Source organism: Schistocerca nitens, chromosome 1, assembly GCF_023898315.1.
Source record: "Schistocerca nitens isolate TAMUIC-IGC-003100 chromosome 1, iqSchNite1.1, whole genome shotgun sequence".
Taxonomy (NCBI): domain Eukaryota; kingdom Metazoa; phylum Arthropoda; class Insecta; order Orthoptera; family Acrididae; genus Schistocerca; species Schistocerca nitens.
Genome location: NC_064614.1, coordinates 138,942,365 through 138,968,863, shown reverse-complemented (window position 1 = coordinate 138,968,863; position 26,499 = coordinate 138,942,365). Strand labels below are relative to the sequence as shown.

General features: G+C 39.3%; 1 protein-coding gene across 3 annotated transcripts in view; it reads right to left on the bottom strand.

Annotated features, from left to right (window-relative positions):
- Positions 1 to 26,499, bottom strand: part of LOC126243332 (inorganic pyrophosphatase) — a 139,417-nt gene that overhangs the window by 14,486 nt on the left and 98,432 nt on the right. For all 3 annotated transcript variants that reach the window (XM_049948156.1, XM_049948157.1, XM_049948155.1), the window contains 2 exons: positions 18,823 to 18,885; positions 7,932 to 8,145 (listed from right to left, as the gene is read on the bottom strand). In XM_049948156.1, the coding sequence (XP_049804113.1) occupies positions 7,932 to 8,145; positions 18,823 to 18,885 (277 nt within the window). The remainder of the gene's footprint in view (positions 1 to 7,931; positions 8,146 to 18,822; positions 18,886 to 26,499) is intronic.

The window sequence follows — 26,499 nt, the reverse complement described above, 5'->3', positions numbered from 1 at the left end:
ACAGAAAAAATAAATAGCATTAAAATATGTACAACAGAAATTCTACTATGGTTTACAAAAACCATTCTTCCAGGATCATGTATCATATAATTTTTTACATCTAACAAACTTATGTACTTTCTACATGTAATAGTATGCAATAATAGTGTAAGGGAGGCAGATGCAAAAATCTGCAGGAGCAGGTGGAAATACTGTAGTGAGAAAGGTACAGAACAGTGGGCTGTAGATGTCCAAATATTAAAATATAGCAAGTTATAACCCGTTGTGGATTATCTGTCAACGTACAAAATTTTTTTTGAACTTTACATTTAAGTGTCAATGATACTGCTGCAAGGTTTGGCACATGCAGTACAGAGAAGTACAGTGGTTACTGTTGCTGGCTAGTGTATTGTTTCAAACCCAACCAGCACCAATTATTTGGTATTTAGAATTTATTTTCTTATGTTTGTATATTCTGGAATGTTGCATGTTTGTATAAATACCAGCATTCCAGGACATTCATTCAATGTTTATACAAACAGCTGCACACTGTACATGCAACTGCTTTAAAAATGTCTAACAGGAAACAGTCGTTAAATTCAGTACAAGCTACCATTTCATTTCATTACTGCACAGTCTGTTGATAAAAATTCAGACTACAAACTTCATCAAGATTATACATTGTAAAACATTTGAGAACTTTCCAGAAATGCTTCAAAAACAATCCAAATACACACAGGCTTGTTTGAATTTTCATAGGGTGAATATGCAAACAAGGAGACAAAATTCCTGGATTTTTCCCAGATGTCCCGGTTAAAAATACATTTTCTCCCAGGTGAAAATACGCTTTTGCCATATTATGTGACAGTATACTTTCCCTCTGAACTGTAAAACTTATCCTTTTATAGGATATTGCTTTATACAGCAGCGTAGAATTTCCCGGAACTTTAGAAAACGATACTCAGGAGGGAAAAAAAACACGTTTTGGGAAGATCTTTGATGTGCAGCAACAAGTACGCTGCATATTCTTGTATTACAAAAGTTTAAATTCGAATTCAAACAACAGGAAAAGTTGATGCTTTAAATAATATACATAGTGTTGCTACAAGAAAAGCAAAGATTTCGCATATAATATTTGTCTCTAAGATTAATAAGCTACAAGAGAAGCTAAGCTTTCAATTATAATGTTGATCTGTTTAGCGCACGTTACACTTTAAGATACATCACACAAATACGCTAGCGAAATTTTTAATACCGACATGAATCTCTGATCTTCTGAGCTCGAAATTCTTCTAAATGGCTCGTCATCAAAGAACTGATTTTTAAAAGAGACCAAACACTAAGAAATCCATTGTACATTCTTGCACATAGTTCACCTTGCTTTGAAAATAACGCTTTCTGAACAACAATTTGCAATATTTTCCCGTGAACTGTTAGAAATGATTCATTTCAGCATTTGTCAGAGAGCGCCAGGTAAGAGGCGTCAACCGTGCTTGCGCAGCTACGGTGATGTAGGAAGCCTGTATGTTCGTACGTGTAAAACATTAAAAAATCTTACATTATGTCATAAAAGAAACAAGACATCAGAAGATACTCTAAGAGCGTCAGAATTTCGTGAACCATACTAAAATGCATAGTTCGCCTTACAGTGCACATTCGTATATCCAGATTCTCAATGACATAGGGTTCTACCAGATATGACACTTTCTGTGTGGTTTTCGGATGTAAATTTTCTTGGAGTACCAGTACTGTATTATCTCATGTTCGGTTCTTTATTATGGCATACTGCCATACGTGCTGGAAGATGAAAACGTGCACCTGCAATGCAGCGAACAGTTGAAACTAGCCAATAGTGTGGAATAAATTGACAGCCTAAGCAGGAAGCTTAATAAAAGCCAAATTTATGTATCAAACTGACAAAAAAGCTTAATTGTCCTGCAAGGCAATTAATGCGCGAGTGTCAGTAAGAAGGAAATAAAATAAAATCTGAAACTAGTAACACAGTTTACCCTTCCATAATTATGTGATGTGAATGTATTTTAATTCACTTGATAGCTCCCAGCTACAGAAATCCGTCTTAATTTCATTTGACGTGAGAGCAGTAAACGAAGAGGAAACAGAAAATCACTAAATGTAAAAACAGGTCACTTTGAGACAACACCTGCCCGCCCCCCCCCCCCCCCCCCCCAAATCACAACTATAACTCAGACCGCTCTGCACACCAGAACATATAATAGAGGGAAACATTCCACGCAGGATAAATAAATCTAAAAACAAATATGATGTGACTTACCATACGAAAGCGCTGGCAGGTCGATAGAGACACAAACAAACACAATCATACACGCAAAATTCTAGCTTTCGCAACCAACGGTTGCTTCATCAGGAAAGAGGGAAGGAGAGAGAAAGACAAATGGATGTGTGTTTTAAGGGAGAGGGTAAGGAGTCATTCCAATCCCGGGAGCGGAAAGACTTACCTTAGGGAGAAAAAAGGACAGGTATACACTCGCACACACACCCATATCCAACCACACATACACAGACATAAGCAGACATTTGTAAAGGCAAAGTGATTCGGCAGAGATGTCAGTCGAGGCAGAAGTACAGGGGCAAAGATGTTGTTGAAAGACAGGTGAGGTATGAGCGGCGGCAACTTGAAATTAGCGGAGGTCGAGGCCTGGCGGATAACGAGAAGACAGGATATACTGAAGGGCAAGTTCCCATCTCCGGAGTTCTGACAGGTTGGTGTTAGTGGGAAGTATCCAGATAACCCGGACGGTGTAACACTGTGCCAAGATGTGCTGGCCTTGCACCAAGGCATGTTTAGCCACAGGGTGATCCTCATTACCAACAAGCAGTGTCTGCCTGTATCCATTCATGTGAATGGACAGTTTGTTGCTGGTCATTCCCACATAGAAAGCTTCACAGTGAAGGCAGGTAAGTTGGTAAATCACGTGGGTGCTTTCACACGTGGCTCTGCCTTTGATCGTGTACACCTTCCGGGTTACAGGACTGGAGTAGGTGGTGGTGGGAGGGCGCATGGGACAGGTTTTACACCGGGGGCGGTTACAAGGGTAGGAGCCAGAGGGTAGGGAAGGTGGTTTGGCGATTTCATAGGGATGAACCAAGAGGTTACCAAGGTTACGTGGATGGCGGAAAGACACTCTTGGTGGAGTGGGGAGGATTTAATGAAGGATGGATCTCATTTCAGGGCAGGATTTGAGGAAGTCGTATCCCTGCTGGAGAGCCACGTTCAGAGTCTGGTCCAGTCCCGGAAAGTATCCTGTCACAAGTAGGGCACTTTTGGGATTCTTCTGTGGGAGGTTCTGGGTTTGAGGGGATGAGGAAGTGGCTCTGGTTATTTGCTTCTGTACCAGGTCGGGAGGGTAGTTGCGGGATGCGAAAGCTGTTTTCAGGTTGTTGGTGTAATGGTTCAGGAATTCCGGACTGGAGCAGATTCGTTTGCCACACAAATATTACGCACGTCCAGGGCCTCGCTGCGATGGAGCACTTCCTTTCACGCCGATCACCTGCCACCCTACCTAAAACCTCTTTCCTCATTACCTTAGCCAGCTTCATCCTGACCCACAACTTCTTCACTTTTGAAGGCCAGACATACCAACAATTAAAGGGAACAGCCATGGGTACCAGGATAGCCCCCTCGTACGCCAACCTATTCATGGGTCGCTTAGAGGAAGCCTTCTTGGTTACCCAGGCCTGCCAACCCAAAGTTTGGTACAGATTTATTGATGACCTCTTCATGATCTGGACTCACAGTGAAGAAGAACTCCAGAATTTCCTCTCCAACCTCAACTCCTTTGGTTCCATCAGATTCACCTGGTCCTACTCCAAATCCCATGCCACTTTCCATGACGTTGATCTCCATCTGTCCAATGGCCAGCTTCACACGTCCGTCCACATCAAACCCACCAACAAGCAACAGTACCTCCATTATGACAGCTGCCACCCATTCCACATCAAACGGTCCCTTCCCTACAGCCTAGGTCTTCGTGGCAAACGAATCTGCTCCAGTCCGGAATCCCTGAACCATTACACCAACAACCTGAAAACAGCTTTCGCATCCCACAACTACTCTCCCGACCTGGTACAGAAGCAAATAACCAGAGCCACTTCCTCATCCCCTCAAACCCTGAACCTCCCACAGAAGAACCATAAAAGTGCCCCACTTGTAACAGGATACTTTCCGGGACTGGATCAGACTCTGAATGTGGCTCTACAGCAGAGATACGACTTCCTCAAATCCTGCCCTGAAATGATATCCATCCTTCATGAAATCCTCCCCACTCCAAGAGTGTCTTTCCACCATCCACCTAACCTTCGTAACCCCTTAGTTAATCCCTATGAAATCCCCAAACCACCTTCCCTACCCTTGTAACCACCCCCGGTGTAAAACCTGTCCCATGCACCCTCCCACCACCACCTACTCAAGTCCTGTAACCCGGAAGGTGTACACGATCAAAGGCAGAGCCACATGTAAAAGCACCCACGTGATTTACCAACTGACCTGCCTACACTGTGAAGCTTTCTATATGGGAATGACCAGCAACAAACTGTCCATTCGCATGAATGGACACAGGCAGACAGTGCTTGTTGGTAATGAGGATCACCCTGTGGCTAAACATGCCTTGGTGCACGGCCAGTACATCTTGGCAGTGTTACAACGTCCGGGTTATCTGGATACTTCCCACTAACACCAACCTGTCAGAACTCCGGAGATGGGAACTTGCCCTTCAATATATCCTGTCTTCCTGTTACCCACCAAGCCTCAACCTCCGCTAATTTCAAGTTGCCACCTCTCGTACATCACTTATCACTGAACAACATCTTTGCCTCTGTACTTCCGCCTCAACTGACATCTCTGCCCTAACTCTTTGCCTTTACATATGTCTGCTTGTGTCTGTATATGTGTGGATGGATGTGTGCGCGCGCGTGTATACCCGTCCTTTTTTCCCCCCCTAAGGTAAGTCTTTCCGCTCCCGGGATTAGAATGACTCCTTACCCTCTCCCTTAAAACCCACATCCTTTCGTCTTTCCCTCTCCTTCCCTCTTTCCTGATGAGGCAACAGTTTGCTGCGAAAGCTTGAATTTTGTGTGTGTGTTTGTGTGTCTGTCGACCTGCCAGCACTTTCATTTGGTAAGTCACATCATCTTTATTTTTAGATATATTTTTCCTACGTGGAATGTTTCCCTCTATTATATATATATATATATATATATATATATATATATATATATATATATATATATATATATATATATATATATATATAACAGAGGGAAACATTCCACGTGGAAAAAATATATCTAAAAAGAAAGATGATGAGACTTACCAAACAAAAGCGCTGGCAGGTCGATAGACACACAAACAAACACAAATATACACACAAAATTCAAGCTTTCGCAACAAACTGTTGCCTCATCAGGAAAGAGGGAAGGAGAGGGAAAGACGAAAGGATGTGGGTTTTAAGGGAGAGGGTAAGGAGTCATTCCAATCCCGGGAGCGGAAAGACTTACTCTTTCCGCTCCCGGGATTGGAATGACTCCTTACCCTCTCCCTTAAAACCCACATCCTTTCGTCTTTCCCTCTCCTTCCCTCTTTCCTGATGAGGCAACAGTTTGTTGCGAAAGCTTGAATTTTGTGTGTATATTTGTGTTTGTTTGTGTGTCTATCGACCTGCCAGCGCTTTTGTTTGGTAAGTCTCATCATCTTTCTTTTTATATATATATATATATATAATAGAGGGAAACATTCCACGTGGGAAAAATTATATATAAAAACAAGGATGAGGTGACTTACCGAACGAAAGCGCTGGCAGGTCGATAGACACACAAACAAACACAAACATACACACAAAATTCAAGCTTTCGCAACAACAAACTGTTGCCTCATCAGGAAAGAGGGAAGGAGAGGGAAAGATGAAAGGATGTGGGTTTTAAGGGAGAGGGTAAGGAGTCATTCCAATCCCGGGAGCGGAAAGACTTACCTTAGGGGGAAAAAAGGACAGGTATACACTCGCGCGCACGCACGCGCACACACACACACACACACACACACACACACACACACACACACACACACACAGAGCCACAAGCAGACATATTTAAATATGTCTGCTTGTGGCTGTATGTGTGGATGTGTGTGTGTGTGTGTGTGTGTGTGTGTGTGTGTGTGTGCGCGCGCGAGCGAGCGCGAGTGTATACCTGTCCTTTTTTCCAGTTGGTATACCAATCAGGTTCCTTTCAGAATATGCAGACACAATATCGCCTTTCTTAATATACAACTGCTCACTTGACGAAAGGTCTGCTCCTAAAGACTGGAAAGTAGCACAGATCACACCAATATTCAAGAAAGGAAATAGGAGTAACCCATTCAATTACAGACCCATATCACTGACCTCAGTTCGCAGTAGGATTTTGGAGCATATACTGTACTCGAACATCATGTATCACCTTGAAGAAATTGACTTATTAATACACAACCAACACTGATTCAGAAAATATCGTTCTTGTGCAACACGGCTAGCTCTTTATTCCCATTAAGTAATGAGTGCTGTCGACAAGGGATCTCAGATCGATTTTATATTCCTAGATTTCAACTATTAATCAAATTACGTGCATATGGAGTATCATCTCAGTTGTGTGACTGGATTCGTGACTTCCTCTCAGACGTCACAGTTTGTAGTGATAGACGGTAAATGATTGAGTAGAACAGAAGTGATATCTGGTGTTCTGTAAGGTAGTGTCATAGGCCCTCTGCTGTTCCTGATTTATATAAATGATCTAGTTGAGAATCTGAGCAGCCCCCTTAGATTGTTTGCAGATGATGCTGTAATTTACTGTCTAGTAAAATCACCAGACGATCAACTACAATTACAAAATGATCCAGAGAATTTCTGTATGGTGCGAAAAGCGGCAGTTGGCACTGAACAAAGAACAGTGTGAGGTAATCCAGGTGGCTACTAATGAAATCTGATAAATTTTGGATATAAGAGATATCGCACAAATCTAAAGGCTGTCAATTTCGACTAAATACCTAGGAATTACAATTACAAGCAACTTAAATTGGAAAGACCACATAGATAATATTGTGGGGAAGGCGAAACAAAGACTGCATTTTGGTAAGTCTACCCCTAAGGTAAGTCTTTCCGCTCCCAGGATTGGAATGACTCCTTACCCTCTCCCTTAAAACCCACATCCTTTCATCTTTCCCTCTCCTTCCCTCTTTCCTGATGAGGCAACAGTTTGTTGCGAAAGCTTGAATTTTGTGTGTATGTTTGTGTGTCCATCGACCTGCCAGCGCTTTCGTTCGGTAAGTCACCTCATCTTTGTTTTTATATATAATTTTTCCCACGTGGAATGTTTCCCTCTATATATATATATATATATATATATATATATATATATATATATAACAGAGAGAGAGAGAGATATATATATATATATATATATATATGCATGCTTGGTTACCCTAACATCAGAATATACAACTTAAAGGCTTGTGTCTTCCAAGTAGCCATCACTGAAATTCAAACTTTAATGACAACTGTACCACTGTAAGTTAATACAATGGACACCTGTAAGGGAGACAAATTCCACTACTAGAACATCATGAACTTAGAAGATAACTGAGGAACAAGGCCATATCTACAGGGGGAAAAAAACCTAATGGAAGACCACTTGATTGAAATTTATATTGCAATATTTCCCTGCATAGTGAAGATCTTTATCTCTCCTCAGAATCACAACGGACAGGACCCTCTCATCATGAGGTCTAAGTGATCTGCCTGTCCCTTTTGAACTATCCTTCCTCTTGCCCTGAAAAGGAACTATTTTTTTAGCTATAACAAAAATTTCATCTCCTAAAGCTAAGTACTAGACAACAATTCTTATAATGTGCAATACATAAGAAAATACGAAGTCTTTGAACATACCATGATATGCCTCCTGCTTCAGCTTCCCCTTTCACCAAACCTTGCCAGTACTTGTGAACATCCTCAATTACATGATGAGCAAATTCTTGATTCTTTGCTTCACCATTAAATGCAAACTGATTTTCTGGTTTTCCATCTGGTATCTTGTAAATCTTAAACCACTCTACTGTTGCTTTCAGCAGGCCAGGGAAATGTTTCTCTACATCTCCGACATCTAAGACACATTTAGAATTTATCATTATTCAGCTCATCATGATAAAAAACCTCAATCACAGAAACATAATTTGTTATAATTATAATATGTTATAATCAGTAGAAGTAGGTATATGGTACAACTGTAGCAGAATGACAAATGCTTGAAAGGTAATGGCAAATGATATACATGAGGAGTCAGTCAAACTTCCTGGCAAATTAAAATTTTGTGCCAGGCTTGTACTCGGGACCTCTGCCTTTTGCAGATGAGTGTTTTGCTGACTGAGCTGCCAGAGCACAACTCATGAACCATCCTCACAGCTATACTTTCCCCATAACTCATCTCCTACCTTCACAGGAGAGCTTCTGTGAAAATTGGAAGGTATGAGATGAAGTAAAGCAGAGAGAATGGGTCATGAGTTGTGCCTGGGTAGCTCAGTCAGTAGAGCAGTTCCCTGTAGAAGGCCAAGGTCCTGAGTTCCAGTCTGTCATGCAGTTTTGATCTCCCAGGAGGACTAGTATCAACACTCCATTGCCAAGCGAAAATTTCAGGTATTAATCTTTCACTTTGAAGTATTACTATTCTATGTACTATTACAGTGTAATATTGTCATGAACATCAAAATAATTTTTTTAATTACACAAGAAACCACAGAGCCATCAAGAGAAAGCTCCTTAACATCCTGATTACACTATGATGCAGGCATGAATTAAAACCCAGTCTTTGGAGTTCATTCTCTGTTCTCTTTTTATACATGAAGCACCTTCACAACCCAAAAAAATAGCAGTGGACATCTGAGTTAAAGACAAAAACAGCATTGAAAACTGAAATGCAACATGTAAGGTATCAGACTGGAGGAAACAGTGACAAAATTTACTTGGAATGAGAAAATAATACTGTCAGTGTTCTACAACTATACCAGTAACACAAAAATTTCATCCAAATAAAAATTCAAGATTGTTATTGAGGGGAGCAAACTGAATATGAGAGTATTTGCTTGTGCCCTCTACAGCCGAAGGCACAACATAGTAACTGCACAGTAACTGGAATGTGTGTATCCTCAAGAACAAAGACCAGCTAACATACTTCTCAGTGATGCTTGGCACGTACTTCATAAACAATCAATGTGATAAAACATAAAATAAGGTAACTGAAAGAAGCAGAATTCTTAGAAAGCTAACACCACTTAAGTGGGACGTCAAACCTACTGTGCATAGAACCATCGCTTTAGCACTTTTCCGCAACTAATTACACTTGCCCTGTCTGGTCTAGACCAGCGTATGAAAAGGAGATCGATACAATCCTTAATGAAACCCCTAGGCTAATCACAGTATGCGTGAAGTGCATTCCACTGGAAAAACTCTACCACAAGCTTTAGGTTTCAGCAGTCCCAAAGGGTACCTCATGAATGTAATGAGCAGCTCAAAGGGACATACGGTTTTATCCACTATATGGTAGCCTCTATGGATTAAAGAGACAAATCAAGACATCAGTTCCTCAGTTACATCTTGGACGAACCCCCTGTCTGATACCCTATTTCAGAACATCCACCAAGTGATGTTGAATGACAATACATGTCGTGGGAAATGCAAAATTGTATCAGAATCCCTGGAAAACGTATCCGATAAAATGGAGCCTATTAGAACCTGATAAGTGCAACAGCGGAGAAATATGAAACATGGATCATCATTTAGCGTGCTGAAATTTTCCTGCACAGTGCTCCTTAGATGATCTCTGGGTAAGCAAGCCTGAAGCTTTTGACTTAGCCCAGAACTGGGCCAAAAAATTGACATCTCTGGACACGAAAAAGCAGGGTAAAGTAATTATGTGAAACTTTCCAGATTCAACTCCTAATTTTTTTGTGAACAGTTCTGAAGTAACATACCCTGAATGTTTATTTAAAGCAATCTAACAACCTTCACAATAGAACATTTAGTTTAATGCAGATATGAAGTATTGCATGGATTCCACCACATAACTTTATATAGTTTAGAACCAACACTGCTCCCTTACACAATGCCACAAAACTTGTTTGCTGCCTCTAGCCAATGAGAAGCAAGTAGTCAATGTGTGTTTTTGCAGATCAGCAAAAGAAAATGTGGCCACCTTGGCGAAACAATAATTTAATTATACAGGGTTTTCCTGTAGAATAGTGTGGTGTATTACCTTGTGTATCTCACATGGTGGTCTTATCACAGTAACATGGTGAATTACACACGCGTGGAAGTACATCATTCTTGTATGGTAGAAAATGACAGTTAAGTTTAGGTGAGAAACCCATTCAACCTCAGACTCCAGGCACTTTATTCTTGAGTCATAACTTAGAATCAATGTCCTATTCGAACACATCACTGCTCTTGAGGAAGGAGATAATTATTTGGCATTGGAGTTCAGTCCATGGCATGGTAGGGCATTTCTAAAAGCCCTGCTTTTTAGAAGATAAAATTTTAACTTGGAACTGGAGAATCCAGTAGGTATGCAACAATCGGACTCTGGCCTGTTTCAACACTGACTTATGATAGTCAAGTTGTGAATAAATTGGGGTAAACTTGTTAAATGAAGTGCAGTAGGAACACAACCACTTTTTGCATGTTGGTGGATAAAGGTTAGGTAAAGATGGAGCTACAAGGGAAAGTATGGTCATCAAATTAATAATGACAGGTACCTCCTGTTTGCAGGAGACCATGTTAATCGTAACTGAAAAAACATTTTCTGACAAATCACTATTTTCCTCAGCAGAGTACACAGGGTAGACGGAGACTATCTAGACGTTAAATATATGAACAAGTCTTCTTGCATTGACCCTGTGTGTTTGGTAATGTGGAGCTGGATCTCCTCTTGTGGACTTTCAATGGTTCATGAGGAAGATCAGATATAACAAAAATACTAGCAATGTGGGAACTATGTTCTGAGGTAGGAAACCATCCCCATCCCCATCATAACCAGGTCCAGTGCGAAAGTCAGTTACGGTGCAGGGATACTTTCCAGATCATAGGGTTATTTTTCTGGACTAATTACCACCTGCAGCACTATGCACGATAAGTGGCCTGACCCCACACCGAGAACTCCAAGGACACTTGGAAATGTCACTCAAACCCTATTCCTGCTTTTCTCCCTTGCAAAATGCAGATGCCATTTAAGTGCAAGGCCTTTTCAGGCTCAAAAATATTGTAAGAACTGCAATCTCTCTGCTCTGTCAATTTTATGCTCAAGATATGCAACACTACGGCAATAACAAAAAAGTCTGCCAGGGTGATCTGAACCACACAGCCATGTTTGAATTATCTGACAAGCCAACAGCTAGTTGTACCTAATACTGATTTTACTAAGTAATTTCTTACCAATGTGATACTAGGAATTATACTGTGCACCATTTCTTATGTATTTGTATGGCATGTGTGCTTATGCCGCGTGTCAACAAGGTTTATTCAGAGTTACAAATGTTCTGTACCTTACAAACACTAAAGCATAATTATGAGATTGGCTTCTGGATAACTTAGTGGAAAATTCAAATCTGGTTACTCCTTTTGTGTTGTCACATCCATTTTTATGGAGTATTTTTAGTGAAACTGAACTTTTCACGAGTTGTTACTGAAGACCTGGTAATTTACGAAAATTAAATGATTTGGGAAATTATGATGCAGTAAAATGCTTGTAAAAGTGTCTAATAATAGAACTAGCAGATAAATTCGCACATCACATCACACACACACGCGCATCGCATCCCACACGCGCATCGCACCCGACCACACATATACACAGTTAATGAAATGTGCAAGCTTTCGGATCCAGTGCGGGCTCCTCCTGGCAGAAGGGTTAAAGGGAAAGGAGAAACATGATGGAAAAGGACTGTCAATGTTTAGAAAATAACAGATTTATGGAGAAGTCACCCAGAACCATAGCTGTCAACCTAGAGAAGAGGCTGCTAGTGATCACAATGCAGACATGGATGGGAGATCCGACCCTGTCCACTGCCCGCCCCTTCCCTCCCCATGCACCAGAAAATTTAAATATTTAGACTCTGGTTTAGGCCTTTGAACACTATACTTCAAACATTTTCCGATTTTAAAGAAGATGATGATGTTATGGTTTTCAGTCCTGAGACTGGTTTGATTCAGCTCTCCATACTGCTCTATCCTGTGCAAGCTTCCTTATCTCCCAGTACTTACTGCAACCTACATCCTTCTGAATCTGCTTAGTGTATTCATCTCTGTCTCCCTGTATGATTTTTACCCTCCACACACCCTCCAATGCTAAATTTGTGATCCCTTGATGCCTCAGAACATGTCCTACCACCCGGTCCCTTCTTCTTGTCAAGTTGTGCCACAAAATTCTCTTCTCCCAAATTCTATTCAATACCTCCTCATTAGTTATGTGATCTACCCATCTAATCTTCAGCATTCTTCTGTAGCACCACATTTCGAAAGCTTCTATTCTCTTCTTGTCCAAACTAGTTAACGTCCATGTTTCACTTCCATACATGGCTACACTCCATACAAATACTTTCAGAAACGAGTTCCTAACACTTAAGTCTATACTCCATGTTAATTTTTCTCTTCTTCAAAAACACTTTCCTTGCCATTGTCAGTCTGCATTTTATATCCTCTCTACTTCAACCATCATCAGTTACTTTGCTCCCCAAATAGCAAAACCCATTTACTACTTTAAGTGTCTTATTTCCTAATATAATTCCGGCAGCATCACCCAAGTTAACTCAACTACATTCCATTATCCTCATTGTGCTTTTGTTGATGTTCAACTTATATCCTCCTTTCAAGACACTGTCCATTCTGTTCAACTGCTCTTCCAAGTCCTTTGCTGTCTCTGACAGAATTATAATGTCATCGGCGAACCTCAAAGTTTTTATTTCTTCTCCATGGATTTTAATACCTACTCCAAATTTTTTTCTTTTGTTTCCTTTACTGTTTGCTCAATATACAGATTGAATAACACCGGGGAGAGGCTACAACCCTGTCTTACTCCCTTCCCAACCACTGCTTCCCTTTTGTGTCCCTCGACTCTTATAACTGCCATCTGGTTTCTGTACAAATTGTAAATAGCCTTTCGCTCCCTGTATTTGACCCCTGCCACCTTTAGAATTTGAAGGAGAGTATTCCAGTCAACATTGTCAAAATCTTTCTCTACGTCTACAAATGTTAGAAACGTAGGTTTGCCTCTCCTTAATCTTTCTTCTAAGATCATAGAAGATACATCTAACATATATTTATTTTTAGTTTCACATTAAAATATCTCCGAATTACCATTTTCAATAAAGAAAATTTCTTTAGTATCAATGTCACTCTCATTCCCAATGAATGTGATTTATGGAATCTAGTTGTTGACTCCCAACTCGCCTCCCCCTGACACATCATATTGAATACCTACTTTTGTCTCCCATAGACATTCAATTCCACCTCACAGAAACTGTCATAATTTGAAGTGCTAATGACAAATTTTTTGCAAGTCATAACAAATCCTGTTTTTGCTGCTGCTGCTGCTGCTGCAGTATTGGGGAACAAGGGACTCAATTTCTACATCTACATCATTACTCTGCAATTCATATGTAAGTGACTGGTTGAAGGTTCATTCAATCATTTTCATACTACTACTATACCATTCCACTCTCGAATGGCACGTGGGGAAACGGAAGACCTAAATACTTCCGTTAAAGCTCTGATTTCTGTTATTTTATTACGATGATCATTTCTCCCTAGGTCGGTGGATGTCAACAAAATATTTTCACATTCGGAAGAGTAATTTGGTGACTGAAATTTCGTTAATAGATCTCGCCGCAAAGAAAACCTCCTTTGTTTCAGTGACTGCCACCCCAACTCACGTATCATATCAGTGACACACTCACCCCTATTGCGCGATAACACGAAACGAGCTGCCCTTCTTTGCACTTTTTCTATGTCCTCCGTCAATCCTACCTGGTAAGGATCCCAGACTGCACAGCAATATTCCAGCAGAGGACGGACAAGTGTAGGCTGTTTCTTTAGCGGGTTTGTCACATCTTCTAAGTGTTCTGCCAACAAAGTGCAGTCTTTGTTTCGCCTTCCCCACAATATTATCTATGTGGTCTTTCCAATTTAAGTTGCTTGTAATTGTAATTCCTAGGTATTTAGTCGAAATTGACAGCCTTTAGATTTGTGCGATATCTCTTATATCCAAAATTTATCAGATTTCATTAGTAGCCACCTGGATTACCTCACACTGTTCTTTGTTCAGTGCCAACTGCCGCTTTTCGCACCATACAGAAATTCTCTGGATCATTTTGTAATTGTAGTTGATCGTCTGGTGATTTTACTAGACAGTAAATTACAGCATCATCTGCAAACAATCTAAGGGGGCTGCTCAGATTCTCAACTAGATCATTTATATAAATCAGGAACAGCAGAGGGCCTATGACACTACCTTACAGAACACCAGATATCACTTCTGTTCTACTCAATCATTTACCGTCTATCACTACAAACTGTGACGTCTGAGAGGAAGTCACGAATCCAGTCACACAACTGAGATGATACTCCATATGCACGTAATTTGATTAATAGTTGAAATCTAGGAATATAAAATCGATCTGAGATCCCTTGTCGACAGCACTCATTACTTAATGGGAATAAAGAGCTAGCCGTGTTGCACAAGAACGATATTTTCTGAATCAGTGTTGGTTGTGTATTAATAAGTCAATTTCTTCAAGGTGATACATGATGTTCGAGTACAGTATATGCTCCAAAATCCTACTGCGAACTGAGGTCAGTGATATGGGTCTGTAATTCAATGGGTTACTCCTATTTCCTTTCTTGAATATTGGTGTGATCTGTGCTACTTTCCAGTCTTTAGGAGCAGACCTTTCGTCAAGTGAGCAGTTGTATATTAAGAAAGGCGATATTGTGTCTGCATATTCTGAAAGGAACCTGATTGGTATACCAACTGGACCGGAAGACTTGCCTTTCTCAAGTGACTGAGTTGCTTCGCAACACCTAAGGTATCTACTTTTGTGTCACTCATGTTAACAGCTGTTCTGGTTTCAAATTCTGGAATATTTACTTCATCTTCTTTCGTGAGGGAATTACGGAAAACTGTATTTAGTAACTCCGCTTTAGTGGCACCATCATCAGTGACATTTCGATCACTATTGCGCAGTGATGGTATTGACTGTTTTTTGCCACTGATGTACGTTTTTTATCTATTTCACTGCTGCTGTGCAAAGCAACACAGCATTTTTTGTAGGGAGTAACATTTCTGTTTAATATTTTGGAAACCAACTCCAAAAGTTCCAGAGCCACTCCTCTGCCTCATTAAGGTCTTTAATCGAAGGACTGGTTTAATGCAGCTCTCTGTGCTATCCTATCCTGTGCAAGCTGCTGCTTATCTGATTAACTACTGTTACATACACCCTTATGAATCTGCTTAGTGTATTCATCCCTTAGAGTGCCTTGTAATGTGCCAGGCTGAATCCTTGTATTAGTGCCACTTAAAGTTCACGTCACAACCGGATGTAGTGAAACATTTTCTCACCCAGTAGATAGTGCGCAGTGTTCCTGGCCTACCTTGCTTTGCATATTCAATATTGTCTTCTCGGTAGCTGCGTCCGTCTCATCTAAATCACACTACAGTTAAGAAGCCAGGATCCTAGATTATGTTTTCCAAAATCAAAAGTCAAGACCATATTCATTGTTGAACACTTATGACAACCACAGTGTGATTTATTTGGTATCACTCACACACCCAATATTAATGTGACCAGGCCTCTTACACTTAATAATCGTCACATTAGGTAGGTCAAGAACTTCCAGTCCTTAACAATGTTCACAATACGTGTTAAATGTTCAAAGCCGAATACAATTACACTATTTTGGTACTGACCGGAAAAGTTAAGCTTCTGTTTCAAGTATTATCACATCACATTCCGGCACCGACTTGTCGCAATTTTGCTCCATGAAAATCTGACCGAGAACTGAGAACTGCACCAGCTTGGACCTTATATAGAGAAGTGCTTGAATACTTGACTATTTCTGTTATATATTATACTTTATAATTTCCCAGCATTAAAAACGATCCTTTCTAATTGGTTTTGAAGTTACCTATTGGGTTTTATTACTTAAATAACATGAGTGAGCTGTATCAATTTAAATATGCAGAACCAACTTATGCATCCGCAGTGGGAATTCCCGACATATAACCATGGCAGCCCTCTTGAACGTTAATTTTTACTTATTCAGATTCACTTAATTCTTAATTAATGCACTTACAAAGTTGAGACTGGAGTCACTTTATGTAAAAAAATATAGGTAGCAAAAGTATCAAAACAGATCTCAGAATTATTCAGTAGTTTGGTCACAACTGGCACTGAAAGTCATACAGGCTAGAGACTTCAAGTCTTAATATCTATTTAACTAATAGACTTTAGGTTAATTTAAACACTTTGCTGGAATCAGTAAAATTTAGGCTTTCTTTTGGATGCAGTCTTATAGCTGCACTTGACCTATTAGCTCACTCAAATTTTACTTAATATGCATTGCACAATATACGTCATTGTTCGTAACTTTTAATAGGATGCATTTCCAATAAAACTAATTAGCTCATTACTTTCAGAATAGAGATTAGAATGTACTGAAATAAATAGATTTTACAAGGGGAATTTTATTTAAACTATTTCTGAATTCTGTACTATGAGGCTGAAGGCTACAGAATCTGTGTAGTAGTAAAAAGAAGAAGAAGAAGAAGTAATGGTAGTAGTAGTAGTAGTTCATTGCTTAACTAAGTTACTGAACGAGTGTAAAAACCAAAACAAGATAGCAGTGGGCAACCCTGCGTCGTTACAGCCTCTACGACTTTTACCCTCCACACTTCCCTCCAATACTACATTGGTTATCCCTTGATGCCACAGAATGTGTCCTATGAACAGATTCCTTCTCCTAGTCAAGTTGTGCCACAAATTCCTCTTCTCCCCAATTCTATTCAGTACCTCCTCATAAGTTACTTGATCTACCCATCTAATCTTCAGCATTCTTCTGTAGCACCAGATTTCAAAAGCTTCTATTGCCTTCTTGCCTCAATTTTTTATTATCCATGTTTCACTTCCATACAAATACTTTCTGGAAGGACTTCCTGACAAATCTATACCCCATGTTAACGCATTTCTCCTCGTGATAACATCCTGAGTAGTCTCCGTCCAGAGATCTAAATAGGGGACTATTTTACCTCCAAAATATTTTACCCAACAGGATGCCATCATCATTTAACCATACAGTAGAACTGCATGCCCTCCGGAGAAATTACAGCTGTAATTTACCCTTGCTTTCAGCTGCTCTCAGTACCACCACAGCAAGGCCATTTTCGTTAATGTTAGAAGGCCAGATCAGTGAATTATCCAAACTGTTGCCTCTGAATCTACTGAAAAGGCTGCTGCCCCTCTTCAGGAACCACATGTTTGTCTGGCCTCTCAACAGATACCCCTCCGTTGTGGTTGCACCTACAGTACAGCTATCTGTATCACTGAGGCATGTAAGCCTCCCCACCAACAGCTATGTCCGTGGTTCATTTGGAGGGGGGAGGCGCTCTGCCCCATGGTGGCAAATTGTAATTTTGCTTCTTGTCCACTATTTTGTAAAGGAACAAAGGAAAAGACAACACACAACACTACAGGCAGCAGCATTTTGCAATAGCACACCAGGAACATTGTCTCTTTGATCTGTGGTGACACAGCCGTAGAAGACTTTTTTGCATTGCTAACATGTTGACAACATATTGCAAACATCATTAGCCAGTACTGGCTTTGAACAATGTTTCAGAGCATGTTTCAAACTCTGTGTACACCCACCATTAGTGAACTGCGGTGACTAAATGATTCGCCGACAGGTTTATTGCATACTCAGGAAGGAAACTGTTACACACTATAATCATTTGAAAGTCAAATTGTACGATGTTTATTTGTGTAATTTTTCAGTAACTTTCTGTAACTCTGTAATTAAGGTGATATATCCACAACTATTAAGGACAATCCGTAATCCGTAATAGTTGGCAGCCGTGCAGAACCTTCTGGTAAGCCTGCCCTCACCCAGGGTTCTGGGACATTTTTCCATAATTCTCCCTATTTCCTAACCCTTGTCAGTTCTTTTCCTTCATCCCTCTTCCTTCCTTCTTCCACCAGCAGGGGGATCTAGTGGCTCTGAAAGCTTGCACATTTCGCTGACTTGTGTTTTATCCTGCTGCCACTTGGTGAGCAGATTTTTTGTTTATCAAATTATACTATATTTTCAAAAAATTCATTATTTTCTTCCTTGAAATCTAAATTGAAGAGAGATTTGAAACCACAAATTTGCTTGCCAAAATTTATTTCAATATGAAGTTCTGTCTAGCACTATTCATGTGAAAAAAGAACTGTGAGGAATATGCCCTTTAACAGAATTAAGAACAAATGTCTGAACTGCTGAGACTTTTTTGATGTTATAAGGTAAAGTAAGGAGAATAAAACAGAATGCAGACAGGGGTATACAAGACATTCTCCACATATCACACAAAAACCATGCTGAAGGTGATGACGTTATTCTAAAAAACAAAACACTCTTAAGTCTCAAAATCAAATTATTTCTATACTATTCTAGATACTTCCTTGTAGTAACATTAATAAAAATGTATGTCATATTTACTACACCTATTTCTGTAATACACTCCAATACAACACAAGCCTACCTTTCAGCTGATCAGCAGCAGGATCATTAACATCAATTGCAATGATCTTCCAGTCAGTCTCACCTGCCAATACAAACATTTAAATTAACAAACTTGCATGTGATTTCACTATACCTGTCACTGCACATTCAAACATCTCATAAATTGAACGTTTTATGCAAACAACATTTAATCTCTCTCTCTCTCTCTCTCTCCCCCCACAGTTATTACATATATGTCTGTAAGTGGATCTAAATTTTAATCTACAGTCAGAATATGGAAATCTTGAACTATTCCAATTGCTATCATTCTGCTCCTGTCCAATAATAATTCTTTTCCTTTACATTCCACTGTGTTACAAAACAATTGCATGAATAGAACTCGCTAACTAACCAAAATACTGAACATACCACATTTCTCATCCATTTAATATGGCGGTGGTTTTCAATCCAATAATTACAATGATGAAGTTTGCTTCATTGGAAGCAGTCTTAATGACAACAAGCTCTTATTTCAATATTTCTAGTAACACGGATAAATGGATTTAGTAAAATTAAATCAAGTGATGCTGAAGGACTTAGCTTAGGAAACAAGACCAAGCAGTAGATGAAATTTGCTATTTGGACAGCAAAGTAACTGATAAGGGCTGAAGCAGAGGATGTATAATGCAGATTGGCAGTGACAAGGAAAGCATTACTGAAGAGAACTTTGTTAACATCAAATATAAAATGAAGTTTTAGACAATCTCTTCTGAAGTTGTTTGTGTGGAATGAAACATCGACAATACACAGTTCACCGTATTTACTCGAATCGAAGCCACACTTTTTTTCCAGTTCTGTAATCCAAAAAACCACCTGCGGCTTAGAATCGAGTGCAAAGCAAGCAAAGTCCTGAAAAATGTTGGTAGGTGCCGCCACAACTAACTTCTGCCGTCTAATATATGTAACGCTACACAGGCATGCTTTGCAGGCACAAAGATAAATACTGGCGCCACAACCTCTGCATCAGTAAATAAATTAAAAAAAAACAAAAAGAAGGTAAGACTAGCTTGTTTCTCCACCCCGAGTTTTGACCACTGCATTTTCGTACATTATCCAACAAAGTAAATAGAAATTCTGTATTATTTATCTTTGAATGTAGCAGTCTTTCAAATATTCGTAGCAACAAAAATAAATTTCTTTACACAAAAATACCAACAACGCACAAGGCTTTAGGATTGTTGCACAGGTTGATAGGCTGGGGCTCATTAAGATTTCACGTACCAGCACCTATTGCTTCGTGGAATTTTGTGAAGTGCTTGTCAGTGTTAGTGAACCATAATGAAGCGCTTTCATTATAGTGCCAATTTCAAGAGGCGAGTTATTTCTTTTGTGGAACAAAGTTCTAATCTTGCTGCAGGTCTATGATACGGGATTGATGAGAGCAATGTCAGGCGATGGCGACTGCAGAGAGACAAATTATTTCAATGTTCAACTAGCAGGAAAGCATTTAATGGGCCAAAGTGTGGGCGATATCATGCACTAGAAGTGATCTTAAATGAATTTGTTAAGCAACAACGCCAGAAATTACTGCCTGTGAACGTCTAAATTTTAAACAAATACTAGAGGAAAGCAAAATGGACTTGCCAGTAATTCCAGGCAGGATGACGTCAATTCTGCAACCACTTGATGTCTGTTTGAATAAATCATTTAACGACAAGCTTAAACGCATGTACACAGACTGGCTTTTGAAAAGCGACAGACAACCGACACCAACAGGATGTGTACAATGTGTAAGTTTGTTGCAAGTGTGCCAATGGATTTATGATGCATGGAGGTGTATTCCAAATAAGACTATGCAACAAGCATTTAAAAAATGTTCAATATCCGATGCACTAGATGGTACGGAGGACGATGCTCTGTATAAAGAAATGAGCAACAAAGAATTGAGTGATAGTGATTCAGAATCATGACTGATATTTTAAACATTTCATTTAAGATGTATTACAAACCTAATAAAATTTTCTTTTAAATTTCAGCGTTTAATTTCAAAGTTATGTTCATTCTTATTTTGTAAGTGTTGCTACTCTGCACAGGATAGAAAAGTGTGTAGAGCTGCATGAAACCAATCTACGGAATGAAAACAATAACACTCTGCATTTAAAGTCATCACTAAAAATCTACTACGAAAATAGGACTGGCAAGTCTGTTTGCGATGTATGTCAATATGGAAAACTCTACGTTCTGATTTTTTTCCTACCTGTGACGAGAGATGGTTGCTAACAGTAACTTTTATGAATCGTAAATCACATGCAGTCATGCAGTATTCTCTCCACCATAAGAATAATATGAATGTAAACATTGTGCCATGTATTCTTTCGTGTTTGCTGCTATCTCATTTAAATCCTGTCTGCCTAATAAACTACGAAACTAGAGTAAGACAACAGCAAACGTGGAACAAGATACATATCATGTTATGTTTGTATTCATATTATTCTTATGCTGAATAGTTATACGGTCAGAAATGAAGCACAGCAACTGACTAGACTTTTAAATCTAAGATAACTAATTTCTGTGCAAAATGCAATGTACTAAAGAGGCACCTGCAAAGATTTTCAAAGGGAGAAAATTTTTCGCTAAACTCTCCTTCAGAACAGCCTCTATCATACAGTCTATTATTTGGTTCTTGTTTAGCATTATCAAAGAAAGCAGCAGTGTAAGTAACAACAAATAGTCTCTAGTCAGTGTTTCGTTATGAGACAATTCCTCTCTTTATTGTAAGCAGCGGTAGCGAGCACAAAGGCAAGCCATGCCGCGAGTGGCAACAGGTCATAAATACTCTCAATCAGAACGCGACAAACAATGCAGGACAGTACAATAATGCATTTTCAGCTTATAGTGACAAACATCTATAACGAAGAAAGCAGCACTTATCAGATCAAAGCAAAATAAGCAATTGATTCAAACCAGACAAAGCATGTGTAAAAGGAAGGGTACCCGTATAAGTACGGACGGAGCACCTGCCACATAGCAATGGCTACTTGGTAAAGCTTAACCTGCTAAGGTTACTACTCGAACCAACCTACTGTAGCTGTATCTTCATCCATTCGACCTAAATTGTCTCACTTTTTTCCCTTGATTTCGAGTCTCATTTTTCAGATGCGGCTTAGATTTGAGTAAATACGATAGTCTAGGAAAGAATAGAAGCTGTTGAAATGTGGTGCTATAGAAAAATGCTGATGACTAGATGGAAGGATCATGTAAGTAATGTGACAGTGCTGAATGGACATGGGGAGAAAATAAATACAGGGCACAACTTGACTAAAAGAAGCGATTAGTTGAAATGACATCCCCAGACATCATGGGAATGCAGCAAGCAGATTTAGAAGGATGTATGTTGCAGTAGTTCTTCAGAGATGAAGAGCCTTGCAGTTATTGCAGACTGGTCACATATAAACTTACTTCTAACAAACTATGGAAAATCCAGGATGGAGTTATGAGAGTATTATGAAAAGGGTAGATAGTTGTTAACCATATAATGGAGATGCAGAGTTGCACACAGGCACTACAAAAAGGTACTAAACATATCTTTCCATCCAAAGACCACCACCTGAAACGAACAGACACTCACATTCACTTAAATGCAGCTCTCTCACACACATGATCACAGCCTTGTGAATCTGGCCTTGGCAGCCACAAGCACACACATGCATGGGTGCGCACATGTGTATGTGGCCCATTTGAGAAGTAGGCTTTCTGGCCGAAAGCAAACATGTTTAGTTGCCTTTTTGTTGTGCCTGTCTGCAACTCCAAGTTTCAACTGTATAGTGAATAGCAATCTATCTTTTTCACAAGCTTACTTTTTCAACTTAAACTCTTATGCTTTTTATTTTTCAGGATTTGTCTGTACATTTTAGTTGCCCAAATTTTTCTGAATCAGATACCATTCACTCAATAAGCCCTTAATTAAAAATTTGCATAAATTAATTTCCAACATGGAAACATTTCCAGTAAATAGGTAATCCACACTGTAGACACACAGTGTACTCATCAAATAGGACTGTGAACTATAATTTCTCCACCAACTGTGTTCTAGTTGAACCAAATTGTTATGGAATTACAGACCATCCGCTCTACTGAATTTCCACTCCGCAGTTTTATAAGCTGTAAAAATAATTATGAAGGTCACAAAATTTAAGTCTAAGTGTGGTGGAAACACAATAAGAACCCAGAAATAAGTGTCCCGTCAGTCCGTCCTGTTGTATATTTCTGTCAATTATCTTCTGTATTATACTGTAGCAGTTCTATGTTTTGCCCAAGTTCCATTGAGCTATGTTACTTGGCACCGACATCATGCGGAAGTTATTTTCATCTTTCAGTTTTCTACACTAGTGTACTATTCTGGTTCTTCAGGGTCTTAGGTACACATGTAGTTCCTCAGTCCAGAATTAACATTCACCTTACTATATTTACACAATGTCCTTCCTTACTAAACCTCAGCAAATTTCTGATTCTGATAACATACAACTGAAGCCATCCGGCTTAGTTGTTTTAACCCTTAAACTTTCAATTACAATACGATTTTTGTAATCACTTTTATTCACTATTTATAATGATTGTAAGTGATGATTACTGTTCCAACTACATTCTATGTAATTGCTTATGATATTTTTTAGTAACCACAGAACTGAACCCATCAAATTGGGTAATTCAAATGGATTACATTTGTGCTATCTTTGTTTTTATATCCACCAGTCACTGCTTTACTTGTCTAGTGATACAATGTTGTGGAAGCACATGCTTTTGTTCCTCTTATGAAATATAATTGCTTTGGTTCTACTTCTGTCTATATGCATTTCTGCAAATTGTGTGAATAACTGTATGGCATTTTTTACACTTTAATCACCTCTCTGTAATTGGGTTACCTTCATTTGTAACAACTGATATCCTACAATCTATGTATCAAACATGACAGGTGCTAAGCAGGCTCCTTTCTTTAGCGGCCTGTTGTCTATATAGTCTAGTGTTGCAGAACACACACAGTTCTGTGCGCTCACCGTTTGCTGTGATTCTGCGAAGGGGGTGGGCAGAATGTTTATGTGCTTATGTTCCAGAGTGTGCCTTCAGTGTTACATAAGACAATGAGACTTCGTGAGTTATAATATCAGTGCAATTCTGTGAGAATTTGCTATGAAGATCACTGACAGGGAGAGTTGTGCAATATTTAGCCTGTTTAAGTGACTAGTTTTTAGCCTAATTTTTCTTTTATTCAACTGCAGGTCACCTGATTAAGTTCACTGGATGAAACTGACAAATTTACCTTATGGTTCTTATTAAGATTTCAAAATGATGCAAACTGGTAACCCTCAATGTGGCAATAATATATAGAGTCTATATGGAAATTTGAATCAATGTGGGAGGGGAAAACACACACACACACACACACACACACACACACACACACACACACTCTATACCATCACCTTGACATTTTTGGCAAATTTGAATCGCCCTTCAAGGCCAAGATGAAGGCACCGGTAGCAACCCTATTGTCCTCTGGCCCCCTACATACATGAAGTATGCACTCCGTCGCTTGAAGTCTGTTTAGTTCATCGTCAGATTGCAAGAGCAAGTCTCAGTGGAAAATGATGCCCTGAACTAAATTTAGACTTATGGGGAGTGACAGACACCGGATCACCACCCAGCTTGTTACAACTTAGCAGTGCCCAAGACTGAGGAGGGGATGCTGTTTTGATCAAAACTGACCCACATTTCATTTTACAGATGGCTGTCACTTCCCATAATTGTCTTAAGTTCTCCAGAAAGAATAACAGTTTTGTGGCCAGGAAGGAATCCCATCAGTCCTTGTGTAAGGTAAGTATCAGTATTTCTCAGTTTTCCACTTAGCTCCATGTTCCTCCCATGGCGTAGGCAGGGAAGCAAACATTTTAGGGTCTTATCACTCCGCATTGAAGGACTACTATCCTTCCACAGACACTTCTGGGGCCATGTGGTCACCAAGGCCTTGTTCTACATGAGCAACCGACAGTGAGCGACTTCTGGATACGTGACACTCCAGCAACAAGCAACAGCAATGGGCGAAAAGCGCAGGTGTCCTGTGTGCGAGGGACCATGTCGCACTACAAGATGGCTGCTTGGAGCCAACCAGGTGTTTCTACAAAACGGTGGCCCTAAACTGTATTTGAAGAGAAAGGCTACAAAATTATGTTTAAGAAAATAAAGCGAAAACGAATGTTGTGCATGAAATTTAGGAAGGGAGGAATCTCCATGGAGAATTTCATAAATACGAACAACAACAAAGATCACCAGACAAATTCTTCGATTACACATGAATGAGCAGAGGATCACTCTACTACCTCATCAATAAATTAAATACGAATGCTTTTTTTACATGATCAAGAACTTTTAATAGCCAATAAATGAAAAAGAATGGCTGACTACATGACTAACTACCCTAAATACACATCTGAACACAGATTGTGAACCAACTATAATAGGTATCTGTGGTGTAGCTGTAGCGTTACAGATTGTAATTCCGTGCTGCATTAAGGTACTGGATTCGGTTCAGCGTTGTTCTTATATTTTAAACGGCTCAGTTACAGTTCTGTATGCATAAGTCATATGCTTGCTGTTTACACTGCATCAATCTGTAAGTGTACACACACCTATCCCATTAAACTCTTCATAAATTATTTCTTAATAAATTACGAACGTTATTCATCAGCAGTGTGTAAAGCAAAATGTTTCAATTACTCTAAATAGTCTGTAATAGTATAGCATACAAAATTTTTGAAAAGAAAGTCAAACGTTTTGTGTAATGATTTGTAAGTATGAATTAAAAATATTAGAGAAACGTCTGGTGCACCTCATTTTCTGTTCATGATTTCAAGCATCACTGAAAGACATGCAGAATGTTCCTCTGATCTACTTTTTTTCTTTTACGCAAATCATTTCATAAAATATTTGATTTCTTTCAGTTTTTATTTTCAAGATTTTTTCACAAAGCATGGTCTCCCTGACTCTTCATTTGCCTTCCTAACGTACTTTATTCGAAGGAAGCATTTTCGACATTTAAATACTGCACCAATGTATCTTTGTGTGTGCAAAATAGGTAGGTCTTGAACAGTTGAAATTTGACACTTCATTTACATATCTTGGCAGCAGCTTTTGTGAAATATTTCAATTTTACTGAACTCCTTAATTTTTTGTTAATTAACCTGATTACTTTCAAGCAGTTAAGTATTTTCATGCAAAACTAGACCTCACACTGGTCACTTTGATACCCCGTTTACTTGTTTCTCTCTTTGTTTGACTATGAAAATTCAGACAAAATCTCAGGGAGTCTTGTTTTCACTCTGCTCATGCGTTTAAAAACATATCTAGTGTTAATCATACGATAAAATAGTCATTTCTGCATGCTGTCATTTCCAAAAATCATCGCTTCGATACCTTGAACCATTTCTGAGATACAATTATTTTTATGACAACTTTATTCCTGAAGTGCAGGAAAGGTTCGTACGTGCCATGAACAACCCGTCCACGGATGTAACAACCAATATCTCAAGAATGAAGAGAGGTATCATTCCTGTCTAAACTTTAAATACAATTCAAATATATTGGTTACATTTCATACCCAATAATGCATGGCCTTAAATGAACTATATAGGAAGTCTACGCAATGTGATTTTACCTCTCCAAT